The 27,934-nt window shown below is 35.5% G+C and overlaps 1 protein-coding gene across 1 annotated transcript in view; it reads left to right on the forward strand.

Moving 5' to 3' along the window:
* ABCC9 (ATP binding cassette subfamily C member 9) overlaps positions 1–27,934 on the forward strand; it is a 180,356-nt gene that overhangs the window by 70,230 nt on the left and 82,192 nt on the right. Inside the window, exons 14-18 of the mRNA XM_044678314.1 lie at positions 8,911–9,019; positions 15,749–15,856; positions 17,303–17,375; positions 19,226–19,331; positions 26,860–26,898. Of these exons, the coding sequence (XP_044534249.1) occupies positions 8,911–9,019; positions 15,749–15,856; positions 17,303–17,375; positions 19,226–19,331; positions 26,860–26,898 (435 nt within the window). The remainder of the gene's footprint in view (positions 1–8,910; positions 9,020–15,748; positions 15,857–17,302; positions 17,376–19,225; positions 19,332–26,859; positions 26,899–27,934) is intronic.

A 27,934-nucleotide genomic window follows, 5' to 3' on the forward strand; every position in this document is an offset into this window, starting at 1 on the left:
AACCTTGAAATTACTAAAGTTTTTTAGTGCAAAATAGGCTTGTGCATAAAAGCTGAAGTAAAGCAAAATGCCCTCCATGACATAAACCCTGAACAAGACCCACTAGTGCTTTCTGGACTAGGTCCTCATTGATGAGTCCCCCTTTACATTTATAAATATTCCTGAATTGGATTTTCTTTTTAATTTCATCATAAAACATACTGAAGATATTCAAAGATGCTTAATCACCAAGTGGCTTTTAAAGGCACTCATCTAATCATATTCAGCAAAAGGCATCTGGGTTTTGGGAAGTTACCCTCTGGTGGCATGCATCTGCTCCTCTGGGGACACATGCGGAGTAGATACTCTGCTCCTTGTGATTCCTGAGAAAGTCATCAACTTTCTTCCCTCAACTCTGTTTTTGTGGAATGGTGCTACTTGATTGCCAAGGAGCCTGTGAATTATGGATTTAACAAGTCAGAAATGAGCTCTAAGACTTTGCATTCTGGTAAACATCACTTTCTTTCTGACCTTACTCAATTTCTGTGAGAGCAAATTTTGATTGTTGTTGTTGTTTAGTTCTTTCAGTTGTGTCTGACTCTTCGTGATCCCATTTGGGGTTTTCTTGACAAGGGTATTGGAGTAGTTTGCCATTTCCTTTTCCAGCTCATTTTCCAGATGAGTAAACAGAGGAAAATAGAGTTGGGACTTGTTCAGGGTCACACAGTGTCTAAGGTTAGATTTGAACTCAGGTCCTTCTGCCTACCGATCCAGAGCTCTATCCACTGTTCCACCTACCTGTCCTAAAGTTATGATTACACAGAAGCAGACAAGCATATCTGTTTTATGTAACATTTGTTCAGTATAGAATTGTTGAGTAATAGTACATCAAAAGGAAAAAACAATGAACAAAAAACTGATAAAACATCTACCGAGTGACTATGAATCTGGCCCTCTTTTAAAGAGATTCCTCTTGATTTAGGATCAGTTGAACCCAAGAGTTATAGGAAATGTACAGTTTGAATTCTCCCTTAAGTAGGCAAAGGCATATAAACAAGAGATTTCTAAAGGAATGAGTTTTATTCACTATTTCTGTAAACCTATTACAGAATCAATCTGTATAATTCTTTTACTTTTCATGAAAAAGTTTTATTGATAAGTTTTGTTAATATATCACAGTCATTTTTGGAAATATTGCCCTGCTGCCTTTTCTCCTAACTTTCTTTTCTTTTTTAAAAAATTATTTATTTATTTAGAATATTTTTCTATGGTTACATGATTCATGATCTTTCCCTTCCTTTTTCCCTCCCCCTTCCAGAACTGACAAGTATTCCCATTGGGTTATAAATGTATCATTGTTCAAAACCTATTTCTGTATTATTCATATTTGCAGTAGGGTGATCATTTAAAGTCAAAATCTCCCATCATATCCCCAAGAACCTTTGGTAACAAAGGAAGAGCAGTTAAGCATAATTACTGTTTCTTAAGATTTGAAGCACCTCACAATGGCAATGTATACAGTATTGTGCCTTAGTAACCCTTTGTCCTCTGCCAAGAGGAGGAACTGTCTCATTTGTCATGCTCTGTTTATTTTTCAGGAATAGGTATTTTAATCATTTGACTGAGTAGCAGGTGGCAGAGCCCTGAACCTAAAATCAGAAAGATCTGAGTTCAAATCCAGTTGTAAAGACTTCCTAGTTGTGTGACCCTGGACAAGTCACTTAACCTTTATTTGGTTTGGTTTTCTGAGGCACCTCACAGGGTTGTTGTGAGGATCAAATGAGTTGTGAAGCACTTTGCCCAGTGCTTGGTACATAGTAGGCAGAATATAAATGTTTATTCCCTTCCCCTTGACTAAATACTCTAACCTGTGGGTTGAAGAATAAGCTGTTATAAATCAGCTATGGGAAATTTTCTACATATTTACATAAGTAGGAATATCCTCTTCTGTGTACAGATGCTGGAGGGTTGGGAGTGGGAAGGGAGAACCTGTGTCAGTCAACAATCTAGAAGCATTGTTAAGTGTTTCCTATGTACCAAATACTCTGCTAAACACTGGGTTGCAAAGAAAGACCTAAACTATTTCCTGTTCTCAAGAGGCTTACATTCTAATGGGGAGATAGCATGTAAATGGAAGGTAATATCAGAGGGAAGGAATTAGCAGTGGGTACTGGGGAGACACAGGAAAGACCTCTTGCACGTGATGGGATTTGAACTGCATCTTGAAAAAGGCCAGGGAAACCAGGAGGTAGAGGAAAGAACTTGAGATACACCCAGTGAAAAAGAAGTTAAAGGTTTGTAGATGGAATGTCACGTAGAAGAACAGCTGAAGGAGGTGTAAGAAGACTGGAAAGGTAGGAAAGGAACAGACCGTGAAGGACTTTAAAAGCCAAATAAAAGATCATATATAGACCCTGAGATTGGTAGGAGAGTGACATGATCAGAATTGCATTTAGGGAAGAATTCTTTGGCAACTGAGTGGAGAGTGGACTGGAGAAACGTGAAGAACAAAAATTAACCAGAAGTCTCTTTCTGTAGTCTAGGCTTGAGATGATGAAGGATGCATTAAGTGGTGACAGTGTAAGTGGCGAGAAGGGAACACGTATGAAGGAAGTGAAGATAGAAGTAAACAGATTGGATATATGAGGTGTATGTGAGTGAGGAGTTGAGAATGACACAGTTAGATTGCAAGCCTGGGAGACTGAGAGGATGATGGTGTCCTTGATAGTGCTAGAGAAGGTTTTGGACAAAAGGATCGACTTAGAGAGAAAGGCATTGAGTTTGGTTTATGACATTTTGAATTTGAGATATCCAAATAGATGTCCAGTTTCAGATGTCTAAGAGAAAAATGTAGATTTGAGATGAGTGTAGAGGAGAAGTTATGATTGGAGAAATGGATCAGACAATCTTCTGTATATAGATGATAATTGAATCTATGGAGCTGATGGGGATAGTGTAGAGGGAGAAGAGAAGAAGGTTTAGGACAGAGTCTTTGGGGGCGCCTATTTTTAGTGATTGTTACCTGGAGGGAGATCCAGCAAAGGGAACTAAAATAGATTGTTCAGACATATGAAAAGAACCAAAAGAGAGCAATATCATGAAAGCTGAGAGAAGAGAGAATAGTCAGACCATGATTAACAGTGTTAAAGTTGCAGAGAGATCAAAAAGATTGAGGACTGTGAAACTCATTGGATGTAGCAACTAAGAATTTACTGATAACTTTGGAGAGAGTATTTTCAGTCGATTGATAACATTAGAACTGCAGTGAGGTTAGAAGAGAGTTAAAAGAGAAATGGAGGCCCTGATTGCAGAGGATTGGCTCAAGGAATTTAACTACAAAAAGGAAGAGATATAGAATAATAGCTAGTTGAGATTTTATGATCAATTGAAGATTTCTTTTGTTTTTTTGAATGGGGGTGACATAGGTGTATTTTTAGGTAACAGAGAAGGAGATAGAAAATATGGAGCTACTGAAGATTAGTGAGAGAATGGGGATCATATAAGGGGAAGTCTTCCATGTTTGTCTTGGAAAGGAGAACTACATCCTTCTGTGAGACAAAGGCGAAGGAGTATCTAGTGAAGGAAGACAGCTGAATGATATGTAACGAGGAGGAGAGAATTTGGAGCTCTTGGCAAATGGCCAAAAGAGGGTGCCCATTGGTAGTCTTTATGAAGAAAAAAAATATTTTGAATAGTTGCTATATGAGATAACAAATGAATTAGGAAGGTATAAAACAATTTCTTTACCATGTAGTCAGCACATTTTGGTGACTTTTCCCAGCATTATTCAATTTAGGCTTAAAGGAGTATATGGAAAGAGTAACCCAAAGTCAAGCATTTAGCAAGGAATGATGATCAGTGAGGATGAAAGGGCAAGAGACTATATTCTGTAGGACAATGGAGAGCTGAATTTGTTCATTATGTAATCTTATGGCTTAGGAGGGAACTGAAGGATTGAGGGATTGAAGGTTACAGTAAAGATGAAGATCAAAGATAGGAGCTGTAAATCAGAGGAAGAGGTGATAAAATATTATGATTAGATGAGATAAAGGAATTTTGGAATTCATAAACATGGAATAGGACATTTGTAAGTGATTGCAAACTGGAAGGCATGACCATCTCTATGTGTAGTTGAGTTGATATGGAGGAATAGAGCATGAAAATTAAGCAGACTGAAGACCTGGGAGATTAGGGTATTAGAAAGAGCATAAATATGTATGTTAAAGTCCTCTAATGTCACTTCAGGAGAAAATCTATGAGCTGGGCACTGAACTCATTGAAAGAGGAAGGAAGGAAGGAAGGAAGGAAGGAAGGAAGGAAGGAAGGAAGGCAATCTGAGGGTCAGTAGGTAATAGCCACTCAAATCCAATAAATTTTAATTGAATGAATTTCAAAAGATGAGAGGTTAATGAGTTATGCTGGCAGAAGGAGTATCCCAAAGTGGTAAAATGGAACAATTATGGCTAGCATTTTATATAGTGGTTTGAGTTCTGAGAAGTGCTGTCTATATGTCTCATTCAGCCTTTAGAACAATCCTGTGAAAGGTTCTGTTATCATCCTTATTTTATAGAGGAGGAAAATGAAGCTTCAGAGGGTCACGTGGTTAGTAAAAGTCTGAGGCAGGCTTCAGATTCAGGCATTCCTTTCTCCAAGTTCTGAACTCTGTTTATATACTATCTAGCTGCATAAGGTGACTAAATTATATCCATCTCCCCCAGCTCTATGACCAATAAGTTAGAGAGTATGAATATGAGAAAAAGCACAACCAGTCTGAAAAGAGTAGCCAGGGTTGTTCTGTTATCAGGCAGGACTGAGGCTTCAATGAAAGCCAGAAGATGGAGGGATTATGAAAGGAAAAGTCTGAATATGAAGGAAAGCAAGTCTGTCTGCTTCTAAGTAGGTGGTCACACATGACCCTAAGAATTCTGCAGGAGTGAATCCCTAAGGATGCTTCTCTAACTTCTCTTCACAGTTCTCAAATGTCAGCCATCTCCATGTCTGTGCCAAGTGTAAATGAGTTACAGAAGAGAACATTAAAAAGAGTAGAGGAAGTTAAACTCTTCCTTATAAGCAAGGATCACAGGCAAAATCCCATCTTTGTATCTCCGTAACCCGTCCACAAATTACAGTGAGATTTTTCTAGACATTTACACAATGGAACTGAGAACTGATATGAACTAACTTTGCTTAAAATATCAGAGTAGGGCTCAGCTGTTTATATATAAAGACATGATGTGCAAATGAAAGATGTGAAGGCAGGAAGCATTTTATTTTTTATTTTAAGGTATTAGCATGTATAAACTGCTTTTTATGATCAACTCCAAAGAGCACATTTCAAGAACACAATTATATAGAGTTGATAAAAAAAAATTAAGGAGCAATGAATAACATATGTGAGAATAAAGTTACAAAATTCATTTTGATTATAATCCAATAATCAACAAGCATTATTAAGCAGCTACTTGGTGCACACACTTTCCTAGGCACTGGAGTTACAGAGAAAAAAATGAAACATTCACTGCACTCAAAAAGTTTATGTTCTAAGAACTGTGGGAATAGAAACACAGAAGAAAAACAATTGCTTGATCACATGGATCGATGGGGATATGATTGGGAATGTAGACTTTAAATGATCACCCTAGTGCAAATATCAAAAATATGGAAATAGGTCTTGATCAATGACATATGTAAAACCCAGTGAAATTGCGTGTTGGCTATGGGAAGAGGGTTTGAGGAGGAAGGGAAAGAACATGAATCATGTAACCTTGGAAAAATTCGCTTAATTAATTAAATAAAAATTAAAAAAACAAAGCTTATGTTCTACTGAGGGAGAAAACAGGAAAGTTTACAAAGTAGAACTTTGATGACCAAACACATGCCCATCATAAATAATGCGTGGCCTCTGTTTTCCTAGAAATAAAATGTCAATTTTTTAAAAGGTGGCCTGCTGCAATAGATTTGATGTATTTTAGTGTAGCTATGAAGAAACACAATTTCTAACATAAATAGGATCATACTTTATGAATCACAGTTAACATATTAAATTCAACTGACTTTTCTTCATTTTATAAGTTTGTTGAGGATAAAAACCACAGAGGTTTATCTGAGATGATTTAGTCCTGACCATAAATGCACTAATGATTTTTTAAGGGTATCTAAATATGTTTTTCTATCAAATAAATGCAGGTTTTATTGACCTTACTACTAAGCATGCTTATGTCCACTTTCATGATTCCTTCTTAATAATGTGGATCTATATTCCTGTCTTACCAAACTCTTACAAGAAGATAATTATATAATTACATTTTTTGGTATATTTGGAATATTTTATATTATTGGTATATGTATGTTTGGTGCATTTTATATGATTTTTCCTCCTTCCTCCCTCCTCCACCAGATTATGTTTTCTTGATTTAATAGCTAACTAAACCAATTTGCCCTAAGGGAGATAATCATAGATTAGATTATAACTTGAAGAAATGAGATTTATATGTAATAGGATCTTCAGAAATATTAGGATAATAACATATGGTTTTCTTGGCAGATTTTGGTTTATTCTTTTAATTTAATTCAATTAGTTAATTAATTAATAGAATTAATTCTGATTTAGACACATGGATTTTGATATGAATGTGCAACATCAAATTGGAAATGCCCAGTAGAAAAAAATAAATTTAAATTTAAAAGAATTATTCTTTAATTCAGCTCCATTTATTCTATGATAATCAATCAGCTAGCACTTATTAAGCATTCGTCATGTAACAGAGCAAGATCTGGGGATATAGAGATGAAAGTAAAAATCCTTAAGCCTGGCTCTCAAGAAGCTCATATTCTAATGAAGAGCCAGTATACACCAACATAGAGATATATAAAATACATATAGAGCAGCTTCAAGGGAACCTGAGCAGAATGGAGCATTGGCAGCAGGAAAAACCTTAGGCAGAGGGTGATATGAGATGAACTTTGAAGGAAACAAGAGATTCCAAGAGATAGAGGGGAGGAGAAAGTGGTTTATACGCATGTGAGAGAAAAGACCCAGAAGAAGAAGGAGTATCCTGTGTGAGAAACAGCAAGATAGTTAGGTTGGCTGGACTGTACAGGGTGTGGAAGGATGAACTAATAAGCCAGCAAAGGGAGTTAAGAGCTTTAAGTGCCAGACAAGCTTATATTTGATCCCCAAAGTAATTGGGAACCGCTGCAGTTTAATGAGTGGTGTGGATGAGAGAGATGGTCAGAATTCTGCTTTAGGAGAATCACTTTGGTTACTCTGTACAGGGAAAGCTTGGGTTGGGAAAAGACTAGACTAGGCAGATAGAGCATTTAGGAGATTATTGAGATAGTCAAGGTGGAAGGTGAGGAGAAGCTGAAATAGTGTGGTTACCGTATAAGTGGAGAGAGGACGTAGGAAATAAGGGTGAAAGTACAAATGGCAAGGTTGGGCAACTGATTGGATATGGGGGGAAATGCAAGTGAGGCGCTAAGATTGATGATAAGGTTAGGACTCTAGGCAACTGGAAAGATGGCAGTGGTACTTTTGATAGAAGTAGGGAAGGTTGGAAGTGGGGTGTATTTGGGGGGATAGAATTAATTCTGATTTAGGGGGGCAGCTGGATAGCTCAGTGGATTGAGAGCCAGGCCTAGAGATGGGAGGTCCTAGGTTCAAATATGGCCTCAGACACTTCTCAGCTGTGTGACCCTGGGCAAGTCACTTGACCCCCATTGCCTACCTGTACCACTCTTCTGCCTTGGAGCCAATACACAGTATTGACTCCAAGAAGGAAGGTAAGGGTTTAAAAAAAATAAAATTCTGATTTGGACACATGGAGTTTGCTATGCATGTGGAACATCCAATTAGAAATGCCCAGTAGAAAGCTGATGATGAAGGACTAAGCTTGAGTTATTATATCTGAGAGTCATCTGCATTCAATTCAGTCTAATGCATCCAACATCTATTTATTCATTGCTTTCTGTGTGCAAAGCACTCTCTTTAGATCTGTGGAATACAAAATATTTATCTCTGATAAAACTCCTGGCTTTATAGCTCTCAAGATTAGATATGAGAAAAGATGATTATGTATATTGCTGTGGATAATATGTATAATTAACCTGTGGAATATTTACATATTACAGAATAATGAAGATGATGATGATAATGATAAATCAGTGAGGCATGGGCAGTTTCTTCTGGCACCTCCAATCTTCAGGAAGGGACTAGTGACAGCCAAAAGGAAGATGCCTTCTTGGAGGAGATAGCCTCAGTCAGAGGGAGGAGGGGTCCCAAAGATTGGCTCTTCTCACTAATCCGTCTCCCCATGGGCCCAGCCATTAGTCATATCACAAGTGGCAGGCTTTCAGAAGATTATCTTCTCTCCTAAGCTCAATCTATTCATGGTGTGATGAGTAGTTGGGAAACATTTCAGATTCCGTCTCTGTATTCATTTGGTGGACCTTTATGTCAGTTGCAAGTAGGGTGGCCAAACCTAGGTGAGGCCAGCCAGGGTCGAGCTGGAAGTAGCTTTGGAAGAACTCCAGTTTACTAGGCTCAGAAATTTGTTGTACTTCACCCTGTATTAAATTCATCCCCAATTCTACTTTTTCTAATACAGAATAGAACTATAGACTGGTTAGAGCGAGTGGCAGAATCAGTGAAATTTTAAGTCATGCTCAGAGTCTAATAAATTTGATGAGGTAAACAAATGAGATTGGCTGGTACTCAAAGGATTCAGAGGTTTTGATCTAGGGGGGTCTTTAGGGATTCTTTTGTTCAATTGTCTGATAACCCAAATAAGGAAACTGAGTGTAGATCAGAAGAGGGAGATGACTTGGCCAAGGCTACTAAGTTACTAAGGAGCAGAGAAGGGGATGCTATATAATAAAAGGTATGAGCATATCAATCAATGCAATTTTTCCCCACTTTGTTTCTTTTGGCAGCGTCCAGAAGCTGAACGAGTTTCTTTTAAGTGATGAGATTGGTGATGACAGCTGGAGAAGTGGTGAAGGTTCTGTAACATTTGAGTCTTGTAAGAAACACACAGGAGTAGTAAGTTCTGTTCACCAAGTGGGTTTTTGTTATGTTGGACTCTGTTATATTTTAAATGGGAGAATATTAAAGAAGATTGTCATTAGTATGGTATGAAATCTTTGTGATCTTAGTTTGGGAATAATTTTTTACCCAAAAGTAAGGACAGTTGCCATTGGATTTGAAAACTCAATTGTATTAACCTGAAAAGCAATGCCCAAATCAAAAAATAATAATTATATCCCTCTACAAAGTAATAGTACTTTTATATGAATACAGAATTTCTGATTATAAAGTACATTATCTGATTCTTATCAACAAGACAGGTAATATCGTTCATTTATTTTTTTGGATTTGCTTATTTATTTAATGAATGAGAAAACTGGATGTGAGTTTATAACCCGACAGAGGTTAGACTAATAGCTATTAAAGCAAAGGAGTAGGAAACTTTTGACTGAGATTTGTTTTATTTTTTTTAATCCAGTTTAGTATTCTTTCTACTACATAAAATTACTTTAATCATTCTATTTTATATTTGTGTAGCACATTACAGTTTTCAGAGCACATTCAGGTACGTCCATTTCTAAAAATTACAAAAATGGTGAGACATACGGCGAATTCAAAAGGAAACAGTTTCTAATTCATCCAAGCTTTAGCCAAACCTAACTGCAAAATAAGCTCACAAGATTAAATTAACTCTTCTTTTGGTTTTTATTTTGAAAATTTTCCCATAGTTACATATTTCATGTTCTTTCCCTACAAGATTACATTAACTTATCAAATACTAAACTCAAAAATTACATGTAAAGAGCATCTTAAAATTGTACCTATAATAGTTATTTCAATGGATATCATTGATGGGGTATTTCTCTTACTGGTGTAAATCACAATTTTTTTTGGATAAATAACAAACCTTCTTTGACATTCTTGTTCATGTTCTTCCAAAAATTCTGTAAGAGAATCTTCTAATATTCTGGAGACATTGCATAAAGTTCTAATAGAAGAGATGCTACTGTTTGTGGATGACATCATAGTGAATATCTCAAGCTACAGGATATTACTCAATCTCTTTAATGAGATACATGATTATTCAAAAGTGATAAACCTTAAAATCTGAGAGTGAAACATTAAATAAATGAGAAATTCCTACTTGTACCTATATTAGTGAGAGGTACTACAGAAGAATAAGGAGTTGGAACTAGAAATGAAGAGAAAGAAGAGATCAGGGTGGATAACATTTGGAAAATTGTTCAGTGCTTCTCTTGATTCCAAGCTGGTTCCTGGATGCAAAGACAAAATTATCCTGGTGATGCAATATGTTTTTGAAGCTTGAAAAGCCTTACATTCTAAGGAATTAAATTTTCAGGTGATCCAAAAGAGCCATGGAAGAATGCAGATTATGGCTTTGTATCAATAGTCTGTCATATTTGAGGTGGCTTGTGAAGTCTCTCGAACAATAGCTTTGATGCCATTTCCTACATAGAACCTTTCATGATGCTCCTAGGTATAAATACATTCTTCCTCTTTAAATTATTTGAATAAATAAATGAAAAAGGACTTTTTAAGTGCTTATCACATTCCAGGCCTTGAGCTAAGCATTGGAAATATAAATATTAAAAGCAAGATATTTCCTGTTCTTGAATGGAGCTTCAGAGTTTTCAGTGTAGATTCATGTACATTCTTTCATTGAATAGTCAGTATCTGTTGGGTTCAAAAGGAAATAGAGGAGTCCCCAATTCATTCAAGCTTTATCTAAACCCAACTGCAAAATAAGCTTACAAGTTAGAATTAGCTCTTATCAAATGCAAAAGTCTTGTGAGGGGACATTTTAAAATTTAAGAAATCCTTTAAATTGGGCACATAATAATTATTACATATATTTGTGAACATGGAAGGGAAGGTAATCCATATATGAGAATGGTGTCCAATCAAGGGCTCTGAAAAGTCACAGAGAAGGTGACTGGAGCCAGAAAGCAATTGTCTGACCTGTTTCTTCCAGGAATGGTGGTTATGATTTAAGAACTGGAGAAGAAGGCAAGGATGAATCCATTTGTTCCAGTAGAATATCCTTCTTATATTAGTAAGATCGCAGACTAGTGCAGCATGGAAGAGGAATCTTGTAGTGATATTTCAGTTGAAAAGAGGGATAGACTTTGAGGAGCAAGATCAAAGAGTTACATGCATGGAGCTGGAATTCTCAGAAGATAGCTGCTAAGTTGGATGGAGAACAGCGTAAATAGAATTGATTAGAGGCTGGCAGTAAAAAAAAATACCTAAAAAGCATATAGATTCTTCAGAATTTTTGTAAACATACTATATTTCTTAATTATTAATATCAATTGAGCCTCTCCCAAGAGGGAAAGTTATGTTCACTAAAGATGTATTCAACCTTGTTCGATTTTTTAAAATCTTGTTTCTTTTTGTTTATAATAATGTGTCAATGGTTTTAAGTCCTGCAACATTACAGATACACCTAAGTGAAATGATGAATCAATTAAAGGAGTTTGATCTAATTATTTCCCTCATGAAAATTAAGCTGATGGATAAATCTTTTTTCATACAGATTAAAATGGATAGGAAGATGAGCCATCCATGGAGCTCATCCATCAGTTATACTTCATACAGATAATCAAAATGGACAGTGAGCTAGACCTAGAGCTGAATATGAGAAGGAGCATGATCTGGAGTGATTTTAATGATCCCAACATTCTCTTTGAAACAAAGGGCTATCTTTTAAACAAGATTCTTCACTATAAAGTGTAACTTGTAGAATAACAGTCTATAAAGAATTAAATTGAGGGTCACCCAAAGGTAATGGGAAGGTGCATAGTGGGAGTAAAAAAGCTGCAACATATTACAGCTGAAGAATAGTGTAGAGTGCATCATCAGAAGGATATGTGACTGGAAAAAATGACTGGTCACATAGCAGAAATGTGGAATAACCAGTGGACAGCCTGCACATTTCATTACTATCTACACATTGTCATGGCATCAAGAGGAAATCAGTCAGAATGTTAGATAGAGTTGCTGTGGAAAATTTCTTGCTAGTCACAGACTTGAATTGCACAGGTTGAGCAGGCAGGGATGGAAAGAGATCTGCCTCGTTGGACAGAGAGTCAACATTGACAAGATCACAGGTCCATCACACTATTGAAACACTGAACTAACTTCTTTCAGGATCATTTGTCGTTGTTCTAGATCCAAACCACAAGACTACAAACCTTTAAAAAATGGAGTGAAAAAAGCTGTGCGTTTTAGAATAACACTAATGGAAACTCTTCCCTGAGTTCACTAAAGATACTATGTATTCTGTCAAAGTTTAGAGCTAAGTGGTTTTGGCTGTAGAAATTCCATGGAACATTAGTGACATTTTGGTGCCAAAGTTTCTTCAAATTACATCTGTGGAACTCCAACTCACATCTCTGTCAACACTTTCCTTCCTCCCACCCTCTCCTTAGTTTAGAGAAGAGCATGAAGTCATCTCCACTGACCCTCTTTGGGGGACAATACTACTACAGAACTGAATATGTCTAGAAGATGGATTTTCATGCAGACATTGTTGTTGGTATTATTATTGGAAAGCAGATTTAGTTTTAAAGTACAGGACATTTTTCTAATTTATCTCATCCAGGGCATTATCAGGTTTATATGAGTACAACACAGGCAAAACCTCCAGTCCCAGAAAAATGATTCTATTTAGGTGTAGACCAGTTTATTGAATTACTTCTTTCTTTGTTTTTATCAAATATAGACATTACCAGGTGCTTGTATGATCTCTTGGCACAATACATAGAGATAGGAATGATGTCTTGCCGGCCTTTAAACTAAGTATTTTTTCTGGGAACCTTTCGGTTTCACTCAGGCTAAATCTTGAACCCCTGGACTCAGAACTCAAACTCTGGAATCTTGGTCAGGAACTGGATTTGAACTTTATGTGTTATGGCCCACTCATCGTAATGGATTTGGCATTTGCTTTCTTGTTTGTTTTGTTTTAAACGTAATATTATTTGTCCTTTGTTATTCCACTGAATGGCTTTTTAAAATTACTGAGCTGGGTAATTATTTTATAATGAAAACTACACCCAGGAAATTCCTGAATCAAATCTCAAGCTCTCTAAACTTTTCCATGTCACAAATTTATAGAGATAAGTTTTCTTGCAGCTCTAAGGACCTTTACCTATTTCTATTGAATATGGAGTCAAAATGGAGCCCTGGGGATTTTGGAGAAAGACAGTAACTCATTTCCCGTCATTACCTAGCTCCGATACTTTCTTCTACCTTAAGTTTATTAGATCTCTCAAATCAAATTTTCAGCAGCCATCTTCATTAGAATGACATTTCAGAGAGTTAGTAATCCTGTGCTGGGATGATTTTAAAACATTGATTCTTAAGTGGGGCACACAAAAGAACACATCGTTACAAAGAAAACTCATCTATCTGGGGAATCAGAGCTTTCTGGATTCTCAGTTTTTAATCTCAGACAGATGTAAATTTATTTGGGCTTCCTCCTGAGGGATAGGGACCTGGACCTGTAATTTAGCTGGTAGAATAAAATCCCAGGGGAAGAAACTTCCTCTACCAGTGCTGGTCAGCTCCTTGTCTATAACCAGTCTACTTAATGGCATTGTATAGAGCATTCAAAGCTTCTGTAACTTGCCCAGGGGTCAAGCAGCCAGTATATCAGAAGGGGGAATGTAAGCCTGGGTCTTTCTAGCCATGAGGCCAACTCTGTCCCCTTTATTAGCATGATATTTTCAGTGATGTTGTCAGATGCCATCAATGGACATGAAAATGGCATCAAGGTCAGCTACTGCACTGGCAGTATATTATTTAACCTGAAAAGGCTGTAAGCCAAGACTAAACTAGAGGGAAATTTGGTGTGGACACAAAGGACCGTGCCCTCAGGGCAGCCTCTGAGACTGACATACATCAGAGCATGGATTGATTTTCTGCCACTTGTGTGATTTGTGACCTGACAGTTAACAGGGAAAACGGAGGCTCTCTACCAGTCAGCATCACACTATCCACACAGAGAACCATTACTTAAAGCAAACCAAGAATTTTTTGTGGTGGATAATTTCACTTACTTTGGCAGTATACATTCCAGGAATGTCCACAGAGATGCTGAAGTTGATGCATACGTTGCCAGAGTTAGCTCAGTGTTTGGGAGGCTCTGAAGGAAAAGTGTGAGAGGAAAAGATATCAGGCTGCCTACACCAGAGGTCTACAGCGCTGTTGTGCTGATCTCATTATTGTATACCAGCTCCATGGCAGGAAAAGAAATCGCTTCCATTTTAATTGCCTCAGGAAGGTTTTAAAGATCACCTGGCAAGCTAAGGAACCAGACAGAGATCCTTTCTTGAGCTCAACTGCCAAGTTATTCAGACTCTACTGCCGAGAGCACCATTGTGCCAGGCTGGTCGTGTTATTGGAATGCCAAATGTATATTTGCCTAATTCAAATGCCAAATGTATGCTTGCCCAAAAAAGGCTATTTTATGAAGAACCCAAAAAGCAAGCACTCACACGGAGCTCAGAAGAAGTGACATGAGAACACTTTCAAGATCTCTCTGAAGAATTTGGGTACCGATTGGGAGACGGGGGAGACACTGGCACAGGATGATCTTGCGTGGCACGTTCACATCAAGGAGGGCTCTGTGCTCTATAAGTAAAACAGAATTGCAGTCACTCAAAAGAAACATGAGATGTGCAGATTTAGAGACATGGCTGGCCCACATGTACCCATAAGCTATTAGCACCTCGCCTGCAGGAGAGCTTTCTGAGTTTATACTAGTCTGATTAGCCACAGTTGAACACATTGTACATTGAGACCGACATAGTGGTGTCATTTTGCCCCCCTTTGAATGTGAAGGACAACAACCAAACCGTCTCCTGGGCTATGTTGCTTCTCTTTCTGCTCAAGACAACTATAATTGTATTTCATGTAGATCTTATGGCACTTAAGTAGTTGTGAAAAGAATTTTTTTTTCAAACATGGAAACTGTGGATCATTATACATTTGATTATCTCAATAATATAGGAAAATGTTTTATTATTCTCATTTGATATTTAAATAATCTTATGAGTAACAATAGGTGGGCTACAGTTATGAAATGAGAAAACAATAGGAGAATCAGATCATTTGGGATATATTAAATGTAAAAAATGTTTTTTCTAATTTCTCTCCCCATCTTTTTGGCAAATGGAGACATGACGGGAAAGGTATGATTTGTATTCATTCTTGAAGGTATTTCTTAATAAATACATTTTACATAAGGTCTTTGTCTTGAGAAATAGCATCAACAAAATCCTACTTACTTTAAAAATTTTCATCTGTACTAGTGATTTCAATGGTAGAGGGAATTCCTGTTAAGGAATTTCCCTCTGTCAATACCAATCAGTAAATGTTCTGCAATTGATTATCTTAGAGAATTACCTAAGGCACAGACAGATATAGATGTAAAAATAAATATTCTTAACTTCTTGCATTTAAATTTTATTATGACATAATGGTTAATAGTTTCTTTTTTTTACCTCTGCAATGACAGATGTAACAAAGAAAATAAATAAGAGACTTTAGTTACCAAATTAATCCTAATAATCCTAAATGGAAATAGTCAAAATATGTTCTTTTTGGAATTTTCCTTTGATGGTAGAGGTGTTCAAATATGAATTTCTTTTTAATTAAAATTTTTGTATTGTTTCATAAAGGCAACTTTCCTTATTATTTTTTTTACAATCTGGAATACAGCAAACCAAAACTATAAACAGGAAACAGCCTGGAAGATATAACCTGGACAGTTATGAACAATCAACCAGACGAATTCGTCCACCAGAGACGGAAGATATTGCAATTAAGGTTATTTAATTTCTTGAATTCATTCTTGATTCATACACTTCTACTGTTTTCATAGTATTATTCTGCCTAACTGTCCTTCAAATGTCCTTGCCACAAATTATCTCTTTGGAATTAACCAGTAAGATGAAATCACTAAGTAACTTTTATTTCTCCTGCATCCATTTCCCCCTTTCCCTCTATTAGCTTCCTTACTCGGGGAAGAGAATATATTTTTAGATAGTTTTAAAAAAACAATCATTTTTTATTTGGGGATCATTGTTAGTAGTAGTATTCAGCGTATTTTCTCATTCAGTCCAGTATTAGGTTAAAATAATTTATAATAGTAATATTCTCATTTATGAATTCTAATTAAGTAAATAATATTATTGTCCTTGGACAGAAATGGGTTCTTTTAGAATCTGTATTGTCACCAGGTAAGCTTGTGGACTGAAGGGTCTGTACATGTTCAGACTTGTTATTTTGCTTGAGATGGTCAGTTCCTACAGTTGACAACAACATTTATATCACTTCAAGGACTTTAACTCTGTTCCCAAGATCAAATCCCACTTCTGACACTCTCTGGCCTCGTGCAAATCATTTCACCTCCATGGGTTTTCATTTCCTCATATGGAAAATGATGGGGTTGATCTCGGTGACCTCTAAGGTTCTGGGGTTTCAAGATAATATTAATGACCTCAAAGTTTTAAAAGATTAAGAATGCTTCATTGATTTGACTTGAAGAATTGATGGTTTAAGAGTTGATTTCTTGTGTCTTTGCACAAGGCATTTTATGAGTGTGTAGAGGGATATTATGTGATCATTAATGAGAAGGCCTAGAGATGGAAGGTCTTGGGTTCAAATCTAGCCTCAGATACTTCCTGAGCAAGTCACTTAACCCCCTTCCTCCTTGCTTAGCCCTTACTGCTCTCTGTCTTGGAATCAATATAGTACTGATTCTAAGACAGAAGGTAAGGGTTAAAAAAAATGTTAATGAGAAAGAAGCTGTTTTCAATTAAGAATAGAAAAGACCTGTACTTGAAAAAAGAAGCAGAAATAATTTAAATTAGATACTAGGAAGACATTCCTGGTCAATAAGTAGGGGTAGTTTAGGACAAGAACTGCCGTTGGCTATAGGATGAACTCTGTAGTTTAATAGCTTTCTGTTGCCCCCCAGTTTCTTCCTTTCTTTAAGCTATTTGTACTGTTGTCAGATGGTTAGAATGCCACTAATTTGTGAGCTTGGGGGGAGGGAGGTTGCTTTCTTACCTTTTAAAATATATATCCAACTAAAAGTGGGAGACTTTGCTTTTATCAATATTTTTATATTTTTATGTTTATATTTAAAATTAAAATGTCTAATCATTTTAAAATAAAATTGATTTTATTGTGAATGATTCTATATAAAAGTATTTACCATACTGTCTTATCCCTACATCTTTCATTTTTTTCCATAACCTTGTTTTCTAGGTGACAAATGGGTATTTTTCATGGGGGAGTGGTTTAGCCACATTATCCAACATAGACATTCGAATCCCAACAGGTAAGAGTCTCTCAGGGATTGTTCTGTGAAATGTCCAACAACTGATTAAGTATTCAGAACCAAAACACAAAGGATTATAGCTTGATGAGGCAAAAAATGGTGCTGATATAAAAGGTAGTTATTTAGATACTATGAATCATGGTCCAATATAAGCATCATGGTTTAGTGAGCAAAGTGCTTCACTGGAAATTATGAAATTTGACATTTAATCTCTTTATTTTAATAAGTGATGTCTATTATTTACTCCTTATTTTAATAAATGATGTCTATTGTTTTCATTATGTTCTTTTAATTTACCTTCTAGCACAATTTTTAGCTGATGGGGAAGTTATGTGACAAAAAGTGAAGTAGAAAACTGTCAATTCTCAGGAAAATTTGGGTAAACCTAATGAACTATTTAAGTGTAACATTTTAAGATTTTTGAAATATTTTTGATATGACAAAATTTAGGATTTAAGACTAGATATACTCAGATAAAGGTAAAAAAAATAATAGTGACATTTATCTTGAAAATGCAAGGAAAAGGACCAGTCATACTCTCGCCACAGTTACCTATTTCATGCTAAAATAATTTATCAGAATCATAGGATTTTAGGTTGAATGAACTTTAGAAAGAATCCAATAAAAAGCCTTTATTTTGTACATGAGGAAAGAGAGCAAGAGACATTCCTAGACTGGCTAGGTCAGGATTTAAATGTTGAATTTCCAAAGGTTGAATGTAGAGCTCTTTCTTTATTTCACACTGGAGATATCTTGAGTCCCTTAGAGAACTTTAATTTTCAGAGTACAATGAGATCAGGTATTGATTTGCATTTCCTTGCATTTCCAGTGCTTAGCACAGTGATCAACACATAATTGTTGGCTCTCTGTTAATTGACTATTGACTAGAAGGGAACTTATCAATCATCTAGTTTAAGACCTTTATTTTATAAGTGAGGAAATGAGATGCTGGAAGATAAAATAACTTCTCTAAAGTCACATTGGTAATAGCAGAGTTGGAGTTCCAACCTGGCTCCTGTAATAATAATATCTGTAATAGGACAATAGCTATATTCAGATAGTGCTTTAATATTTGCAGAGTTCTTTATATATCATCTAATTTAACAAATATCTACTGTGTAAGTTATGCTATTCATTTGGATGGAAAATCTCTATAACTCATCAATCAGCATATACAAAGTATGTACCTTAGTGATATCAGGGAGACAATGAATTGAGTCAAGAATTGACTAGGAGAAGAGTAGGCTGCATTGCTTCTGGAAAATTGCAAAATTCTTTTAATGAGTTCAAGCTTCTTCCTGAAAAGGCCCATCTTTTTAATTACAATCTTCTTCCAGAGATGACATGGCTACAAGCCATAGAATCCTACAGTCTCCAAAAAATCAAAGTTAAGGATCAACCAAAGGGCAGTGAAGAAGAATGCAGAGAAGGTGTGGAACATTACCAAAAATGACAGCAGAAAAGTAATATAAAGGATATAATAAAGGAAATGTTTGAGTGAAAATGTAACTAGAAATGATGTATGGTAAGAGGAACTGATAATTGATGGAAAGCTGATATAATCTGTTGGTTTTCTCATAAAGTCAAAAGAAAGTAAAGAAGACAACCAGAACATTGGGCAGACAGATCTCTTTATAGTTAACTTATATTAAGATATGGATGGCAGTTATATACAGGATGAGTAGGAATAAATGGATCACAGTCTGCATCATGGAATATTCACATTGATGATACTGGAGTAGTATAAAGGACATAAAATGAAATATGAGCTTTTTGCAGTGTTTTCATATTACATTTGATATGAAGCTTTCAATCTTATCCCATTATTGAATTTTGTTTCATTATTATAGGTCAGTTGACAATGATTGTGGGTCAAGTAGGTTGCGGAAAATCTTCTCTTCTTCTTGCAATACTTGGTGAAATGCAGACACTGGAAGGAAAAGTTCATTGGAGCAAGTATGTTCTTTTTAAAATATTGCTTTAACTTAAAACTCCATTCTGTAACTAAAGAACAATGAAAAAACTTATATCATTTATAAAAATACAGTTTAATGTTATAGAGTGGATTTTCATGATAATTCTTTCTTTGTTTTCCTTCTACTGTTGGATTATTCTGTTTCATTTTCCTTTGTTAAACTTCATTCATATCACATACGCCTATTGTGGGTGCCCCTAAGTTCTTGTCCTTGTCTCTTTTCACTTGGAGATCTCATCAATTTTCATAGATTCAGTTGTCATATTTATGCAAAATGTTCCCAGATCTATATAATCATCCCTGTCTTTCTCCTGAATTCCAATCCTGTACCACCAACTGCAATCTTTGTGCCATCCTTGATTCTTCACTGCAGTTCATCTCAATCCAATCAGTTGCCAAATATTCTAGTTTTTAGCTTTGCAATATCTCTTATGTATATTCTCTTTTTACTTACATTGTTACTATCCTAGTTCAGACATTTATCACCTCTTACCTATCATATTGAAATTGCCTTTCCTTTCATTTCTTTTCTTTCTCAAATTTCCTCCCCCACTCCAGTCCATTCTCTACTTAGCTAGCAAAGTGATTTTCCTAAAATTTTCCTGAAAAAATTACTTTCCTACCACACATTTCAGGAAGCTCCAGTGGTTTCCTGTTACCTCCAGGATCAAAAAAAGTCTTTTGTTTGTCTTGAAAAGCTCTTCAAAATGAGGCCCTTTTCTATCTTTCAAGTCATCTACCTTTCTTGCTTCTATACATGCTATGATTCAGCCACATGGGCTACTTGTTGTTCACTTATGACACCTGACACCAATTTTGGTGCCTTTGTTTTGGCTATTCTCCATGCTTGTAATGTCTCCATTCTTTCCAACCTAGTCCATGAGATGACTTTTCTGTGTGGATTGACATTTCTATTTCATCCTCACTAGTAACCTAAACCCTGCTCTTTTGCTCTATTTTGCTGAGCTTCAGGTCTCCATACCACTTCCCAGCCTGCTCCATGCTGTGCTGCCCCATTTGAGCTCCTTTATGAGCCTTTACTCCCTTTCAAGCTCACTTTTATGAAGGTCTTCTCCCATTAGAATGTAAGCTGTAGTTCTTTCATGTATTTGTTTCCCAAGTGTTAAGCACAGTGTTTGGTGAAAGGAAGTGCTTAATAAATGCTCTATTTATCACTTCTGCCTCATAGGACTCCTAGCTTCCTTTGAGGCATACCTTAAATGCCACCTCCTGAGTAGGCTCTCCAGAACCACTCTTCCAGCACCATTCCCCCTAAGATTACCTATGTAACATATACTCTATAGATTGCCATATATATCAATATATCTATTCATTTATCTCTCTCACTGAATGTAAGCTTCTTGAGGATAAGGTCAATTTTTATTTCCTTTGTATTCCTGGCACTTAACTTAGTGGCTGGCATAAAATACATGCTGTTGACTAATTGACAAAATTAAATAAAATAATATCAGCAACTTAGAAGATATTTCCTAGTCCTTTATGTCTTTTTTCTGCCATGGGAAAGATATTATATTTGAAATTCAAAAGAATCAAGCCAATGTTCTTCTGCCTTATTGGATGATGAAGTTTTCAGCTAAGGCATATGTTCCCTTGATGTTCTATTTATGCATTCCACTTCTTCTCAATAGCCAGTTTATCATACTCAAGGAAGTGTCATGGTTAATTCTGAACAACTGGGAAAGGAATTCAACCTGTGATTTCTTTGCTTTAGAAAATTCCTGGGTAAGGAAATTCCCTTTTACTAATGTAGCTCTACACTTTCTCTGCAGTCTTAGAGAGATGCTTATAGCATAGAGAGGGAATATAATAATTTCAAGACGATAATATAATATTTTAGTAGTTAATATTGTTTTGTTAACAACCATTCTCTGGTATCACTGTATCTAAGAATTGTTAGTTAAAATATGTATTATGAGCATTTAGACTGGGGAGCAGTAATCACTTAGCTTTAGTGAGACATTACATGTCGATCAGAAAAATTAGCTGTACAAATAAATATATGAGGGAGAAGGGTTGACACGGTAAGCAGTAGTTTGTATGAAAAAAAGATTTAAAAATTATAGGGCAAATTAAGCTTCATATAAAACTTGTATGTTACAATGGAAAGGTCATAGGCTCTGGAATCAGAGGGTCTAGGTTGAGATACCTGCTTTGCCACTGAATTGGGTAAGGTATTTAACACTTCTGGCATGAGTTTCCTCAACAGTAAAAGGAGAGGGTAAGATTAAGTGACTATGATATTATGATCCTATGAAAGTCTTATGTCAAGAAAAATGGAAGTGAAAGCACAATAGAAAGAGTGATGAGTTTAGAGGCCATGTTTGTCAGGGACAAGCTCTGTAATGTTGATGTCCTTTTTGAAATGCCAAATAGTAAGTGCCATAATCCAAATGTGATCTCACTTGGGTATAGTACAATTGGATTTTTACCACTCATCCAGAAACTATGATACTCAAGTGTTCAAATTAGGCACTTTTAAAATTACCCAAATTAAGTGTATTTATTACATAGTGACATCCAAAGGCATGGATTTTATCACTGACTTCCTTCTTTGATGTCATCTCCTGTGAATTTTAGGGTTTCTTTCTGTTTCTTGAAGTCTTCTTTTCTTATGGCAACATTTTTCATAGGAATATAAATTTAGCCCTTTAATCAGAAGTTCATTCTTGACACAAAGGGTCTAGATATAATTTCAGAACCTCTTGCAGTTCTTGTGACTCTCGGTATCTAACAGTTCCTAATGGTGACTACCAGCAGTCCTTATATATTCATGCTAAAAGAGCTTCAGAACATAACAATTTTATTTGCATAGGGCAAATAGACTCTGATCTGTTGCCCCTTCCAGTGGGATCAGAGATTTGGAGTAGAAAAGTCCTTGGAAAGCATCTAGTTAAAGCTCTGTTTTTAAAAGTGAGGATACATTCATATTAGTTGACTGAAATTGCTCTCTCTAAAGTTAACAAAAACCTTTCACTTGCTAAACTGGATGTGCTTTCTCCAGTTTTAAGCCTTTTTGAATTATTACTGTTGGTCGCCCTCCTTGTTAAGTGTTTCTGATACTACTTTGTTTTGGTTTGCCTCCTAATTGAATGACCCCGCTCTCAAACTCCTTTGCTAGTTTATCATTCTTAATTCTTTCTCCTTCTATAACTTTTCTTTTGGTAATCTCATCAGATCTCATGAGTTTAATGATCATCTTTGTGCTGATGACACCCAGATCTATTTATCCAATCCTACTCTCTCCTATGAGCTTTAATCATACGTCACCAGTTGCCTATTAGATATTTCAAACTGGATTCTCAAAGACATCTTATGTCTAAAGTTGAATCTTTCCCCCCAAACTCTTCCTCTTCCAAACTTCCCTTCAAATCTTTCAGGTTCATAATTTCTGGCATCTCTTGGACTCCATGCTCTTCTTCATTATACATATTGAATTGGTTTCAAAAATGTTCACTTTTCTACCTTCACAACATCTTCCTCTTTAGCCTTCTTCTTTCCTCCCACACAGCACCTCAGCTCAGACCTTCGTCTGGTTTAATCTACATTATTGCAGCAGCCTCTGAATTGGGCTCCTTCCCTCAAGTCTCTCACCACTCCAGTTTGTCCTACACAAATTAATTTTCCTTAAGCTTAGGTCTGGCCACATTACTCCCCCACTAAAATAGTTCCATGGGCTTGCTATTTGCTTCTAAGATAAAATACAAACTCTTCTATTTAGTTTTTAAGCTCAACACAGGCTCACCTTAAGCTGTCTTTTTAGCCCCCCTGAAAACTACTCCATGTCTTGCGCTCCACAGTGCGGCCAAGTTGACATGCACTCCTTTCTTCATACGTGAAACTCCATCTCCCATTCCTTTGCACTGCTTGTCTCCCATGATGAGGATGTATCTCCTGAGCTCTCTCCCCTTTTTAGCACCAATTAAGGCATAAAATCTTTTTTTTAACTCCTCCCCAACTTATAGTGCCTTCTTCTCCCAATTCTCTGAGATTAGTGTCTTTTCCACTGTATCATTACATCTTGTAGCAGAAGTAGATAGCATTTATGTCTGTTGATAATTTTCTACTTATCCTGTTTATACCTTGTTTTGTATATATCTTTCTTTGCATATTGACTCCTTGAATAAATCATAGACTCCTTGAGAGCAGGAACTGTCTTTTGCCTTTTTTTGTATCTCCAGCATTTAGTATAGTGCTTGGCATATAATAGACACTTGATAAATATTGATTGATTGATAGTTTAACTACACTGTGTATATTTGTATTTAATAATTTTTTATTTATGCTGTATCCGTATTTTATATGTACTTGTTATGTACATGTCCCCTTTATAATGTAAGCTCGCGTGAGTAGGCATTATGACATTCTTGATACTTTTATTCTTACTGCCTAGCAGAATATCTTGCACATAGTAGACACTTTGATAAATGCTTTTTAATTAATTAATTGACTGATTAAACTGATTAAAACCGAGTTCCAAAGAAGCTATGTGATCTGCCCAAAGCCTTTTTTGGTAAATGATCAGACTGGGATGGGAATCTTTGTTTTCTGATTCCATATCCATTACTCTTCCCACGGTAGCATACTGCTGATCCCAAATCTTATACCATATTGTCCCCAAAAGGATCCTAGCAAGAAAAGGAGTCAACTTTGCTCTTTCACCAGGAGTTCTGTACCTTCTTCTCTTTCACCAGCAATTTTCCTCCCATGTGTGTTTTCCCCCTCTGTTGTTCCTATCTTCTGTTCCTGTGATGGCATCATCTTTTATAATAGCAAAGAACTAGAAATGAAGTAGATATTCATTATTTGGAGAATGGCAAACAAATTGTGATCTGCAAATGTAAAAGAAAAATATTATGTCATAGGGTACAATTGATATGATGATTTTAGGGAAGCATAGAAAGATGTTTATGAATTTGATACAGAGTGAAGTAAGCAGAACCATGAAAATAATATACTCAATGTCTATAACAATGCAAATGGAAAGAACCACAACACAATCAAAAATGTAATTTAAATATAATTTCAAATATTACAAAGTACAAGCTTGATCCTTAAAGAAGAGTTATGAAAGATATCTCTTGTCAAATGTGTGGAGCATCTGAGAGTGGAATATTACACACATATGTGTATATATGTATTTGAGTATACATACATGTACATATATATGCTTTTTGAGATATTGTTTCACTTTGATTTTTTCTTTTTCCCCTTTTTCTTTTAAAGATATTATTTATAGCACATATCTTCCTGGAAGGAGAGAGAGGGAAATATATATGGGGAAATTTAGGTAATATAAAATAAAGGTTTTCAATATAAATGTATTTTTAAACATAAAAAAAGAACACAATTTCATGTGTCAGAAGAGGGATAGGCCAAAGGCAAGTGATTATTTTTTTAAAGATGAAAGGTGGGAAGGGTTAGACAAGATGAGGATCAAGTAACATTAAAAGAATTGATGCAATTATAATAACTGTAAAATGGCTTGTTACTGTTGTGGGAGCAGTTTCCAAATAGTTGTCTCTGTACACTTAAAGCACTGACTTTTTAGAGCAAAGATCTAAATTAATATCAGATTAGAAGAAAAATAAGATGAAATTATGACCAAGAATTGAGGAAATTCTAGCTTGATCTAGTCTGAAATGGAAAATACAGACATCAACACAAACTATCAGCATTTCCGAAGGGAGTTTAAAGTGATATAAATCAACTGCCATAATTAGGAGACTAAAGGAGTCTAGAAAAATATCTTGGTCAGCAAACACTTCTCTTTGACAAGTGTTGCCAAAGGCAACCGCGGTTTAGAATACACACTTGGTTTTAAAGGCTTATGAAGGAGGATGGAGGAAGATTATGACTAGTATCATCTCATAAAATGGAGAAAAGCAGTGTACAGAAAAAAACCAGAAGTTTACATAAAGCTTTACAAGAGGCTCAATTTAGCCAGATCATTCCAAAGGCCAAAAAGAAGAAAATATAGGAAATGATGCCTAAGCATTTTATAACTTTTTTCCATCAATGACAATATAACCGCATTTAAACTCTAACATCACTGTCCCTGATGTCTCAAAAAAGAGAATAGAAATGGAACTTAAGAAAAGGAAAATGGAAAGTTTCTGGGCCATACCAAGCACACATTAGAGGATGGCTATGTTAGAACTGACATGATTTTGAAGACAATGAGGAATGAATTCTCAAGATGTTTGCAAGAGGAGAGAATATCAAATGCTTAAAAATTAAGCCTTGTATCATGGATAAAAGCACATGAGAAAATATCCAAAGTCAATAATATCCCATTTTACATTTCTAGAAAATCTTTATGAAAATTATGATACTATATGATAACCATTTACTAAGTCCTGTTATGTGCCAAGTACTTTACTACGTGATAGAGAGATGAACAAGAAAGAGAAGTCAGTCCCTGTCCTCAAGGAGCTTATAATTTAAGGGGGGAAACAGCACATATAAAGAGGCTAAAAAAGGCAAAGGGGAAAGGATACTCAGCACCAAGGCATGAAACCAAGCAGAGAAGTTAATGGCAAAATAAAAGATGTATGACATTTTGAGCCTTGGGAGGAGATTTTTTAAATTATACTCTGCCCTCCAGAGACAGACTAGCAGCTGATGAGATCTGAGTAACATGACTGAAGCAGTCTTCACAATGATGAGTTTTTTGGTGATGAAATGATCTGAAGATGAGTAATAAGTCTATCCTGGTGTGGCATGATAAGAATAGTGATGGGTTTCCTCAATGAATATTAAAAAATAGGCTTTTATAAATTATATTCTAAAGAAGACTACCTCTTTATATTTACATTATTGATCACAAACTATAGGAAAAAATGTATATAATAGAGAGAAAATAAAAGATCCTACTGTGTTTATTATTGATCACAAAAAATCATTTCTTTTGTTAGAGCAAAATATCACCCTATAGGCTCTTCTCCAGCAAAGTATCTTCAACACATATACATACATAAGAGATTGCTTTAAAAAGATAGGAACAAGGACATTTTGGTTTGGTATCATTTTTTTTTCTTTATTTCAAGTGAGGCATAGAACATGGAGATTTGTGTGAGTTTAAGATATTTGCTATTACTTTAGTAATACCTAGTACTGATTCCAAATAGAAAAGGCATCCCTGATGTGTAATGACAACCTCAGGTTGTTGATTGCATCAAGACCTGGAATATTGGACATCATTCTAAATGAGATCAAAGTCATTCAAAACCACCTGAACCTCGTCACAACCAGTATCCATTATGGATGAGAATAATATAGTTTCTCTGAGTTAGTAAATATGTGTTTTTCAGCTGAATACACAGAAATGTAGTATTTTATGTCATTTATTGTTATGAAATTCTAACATTTGTTTCTCTTTGAAATCAAAATAAAAATCATATTAGGAATTTAAGTATTTAATATAGCTAATATGTGCACATTCATTATATTCATTTTTTGAATAATGAACATTGTTTACCATACTTGCAGTGTAAATGAATCAGAGCCTTCTTTTGAAGCAACCAGAAGGTATTATTTCTATTTTAACTGTGCTTAATAAAAATAACTTTTCTTTCTCAAACTTTCCTTGAAACCTAATCTTTTACTCCCTAGTCATTTTGTTGTTTCTTTTTACTTAACAAATCATTCATTAGAATGTGTTAGCCCAGTTTTAAGGGCAGTGGTTCTCAACCTGGTTATGCACATTTATCAGTTTAACAGAAATAAAAGTATTGGGCCAGAGAGTTTGTTCACAGTAAGTCACATAGTCTTGATCTCAGCAAAAATTGATATTATGTTTTTTAATCCAAATTGGGATTGAGTTCTACCCACCTAAAATTACAGGTGGGAGTGAGTGGGAACTAAATGATGATGGAACAATGGAGTCTTCCATTCAGATAAGGAAGGAGACCCAGAAGTAGCACTGCTAAAAACTTAAAGAATCAGAATGGATTTTTGTGCCCAAGGTTGGTCACCACTGTATGAGTATGAATACATCCATCTAAGAAGCAATATCTGCTTATATTACATTCTCACATCTTTAAATCCTTGAAAATTGATATTATAGGATAAGAGTATTTCTAACTAATATTATATATACTACATATTCCATATACTACATATTTCCTTCTTAACTTTAAATTGCACTTACTGATCTCAAACTAACATTGAAAGTTTGATCTAAAACTGAACTGGATCTCAAATTCCATCTTCTTCTTTAGTCTCAGTTCAGGGACAGTTTCCTAATTATTGCGTATCTGATTGACAGACATCTGGCATAATATCTAAGAGTAATAAAAAGATAAGTTTGCAATTACTATGTTGTATAAATTCTTTTAATATGTAACTAAAATTCATTTTACTTAAATATAGTGGTCTTCTCAAATATTCTTTTCAAATACAACAGTATCTTAGGTTCAAGTAGTATATAAGCATTCAAAATGTGCTTTTTTTTTTAAACGCATACCTTCTGTCTTGGAGTCAATACACAATACTGTGCATTGACTCCAAAGCAGAAGAGTGGTAAGGGTAGGCAATGGGGGTCAATGACTTGCCCAAGGTCACA

This window comes from Gracilinanus agilis, chromosome 5 (genome assembly GCF_016433145.1).
Source record: "Gracilinanus agilis isolate LMUSP501 chromosome 5, AgileGrace, whole genome shotgun sequence".
Taxonomy (NCBI): Eukaryota; Metazoa; Chordata; class Mammalia; order Didelphimorphia; family Didelphidae; genus Gracilinanus; species Gracilinanus agilis.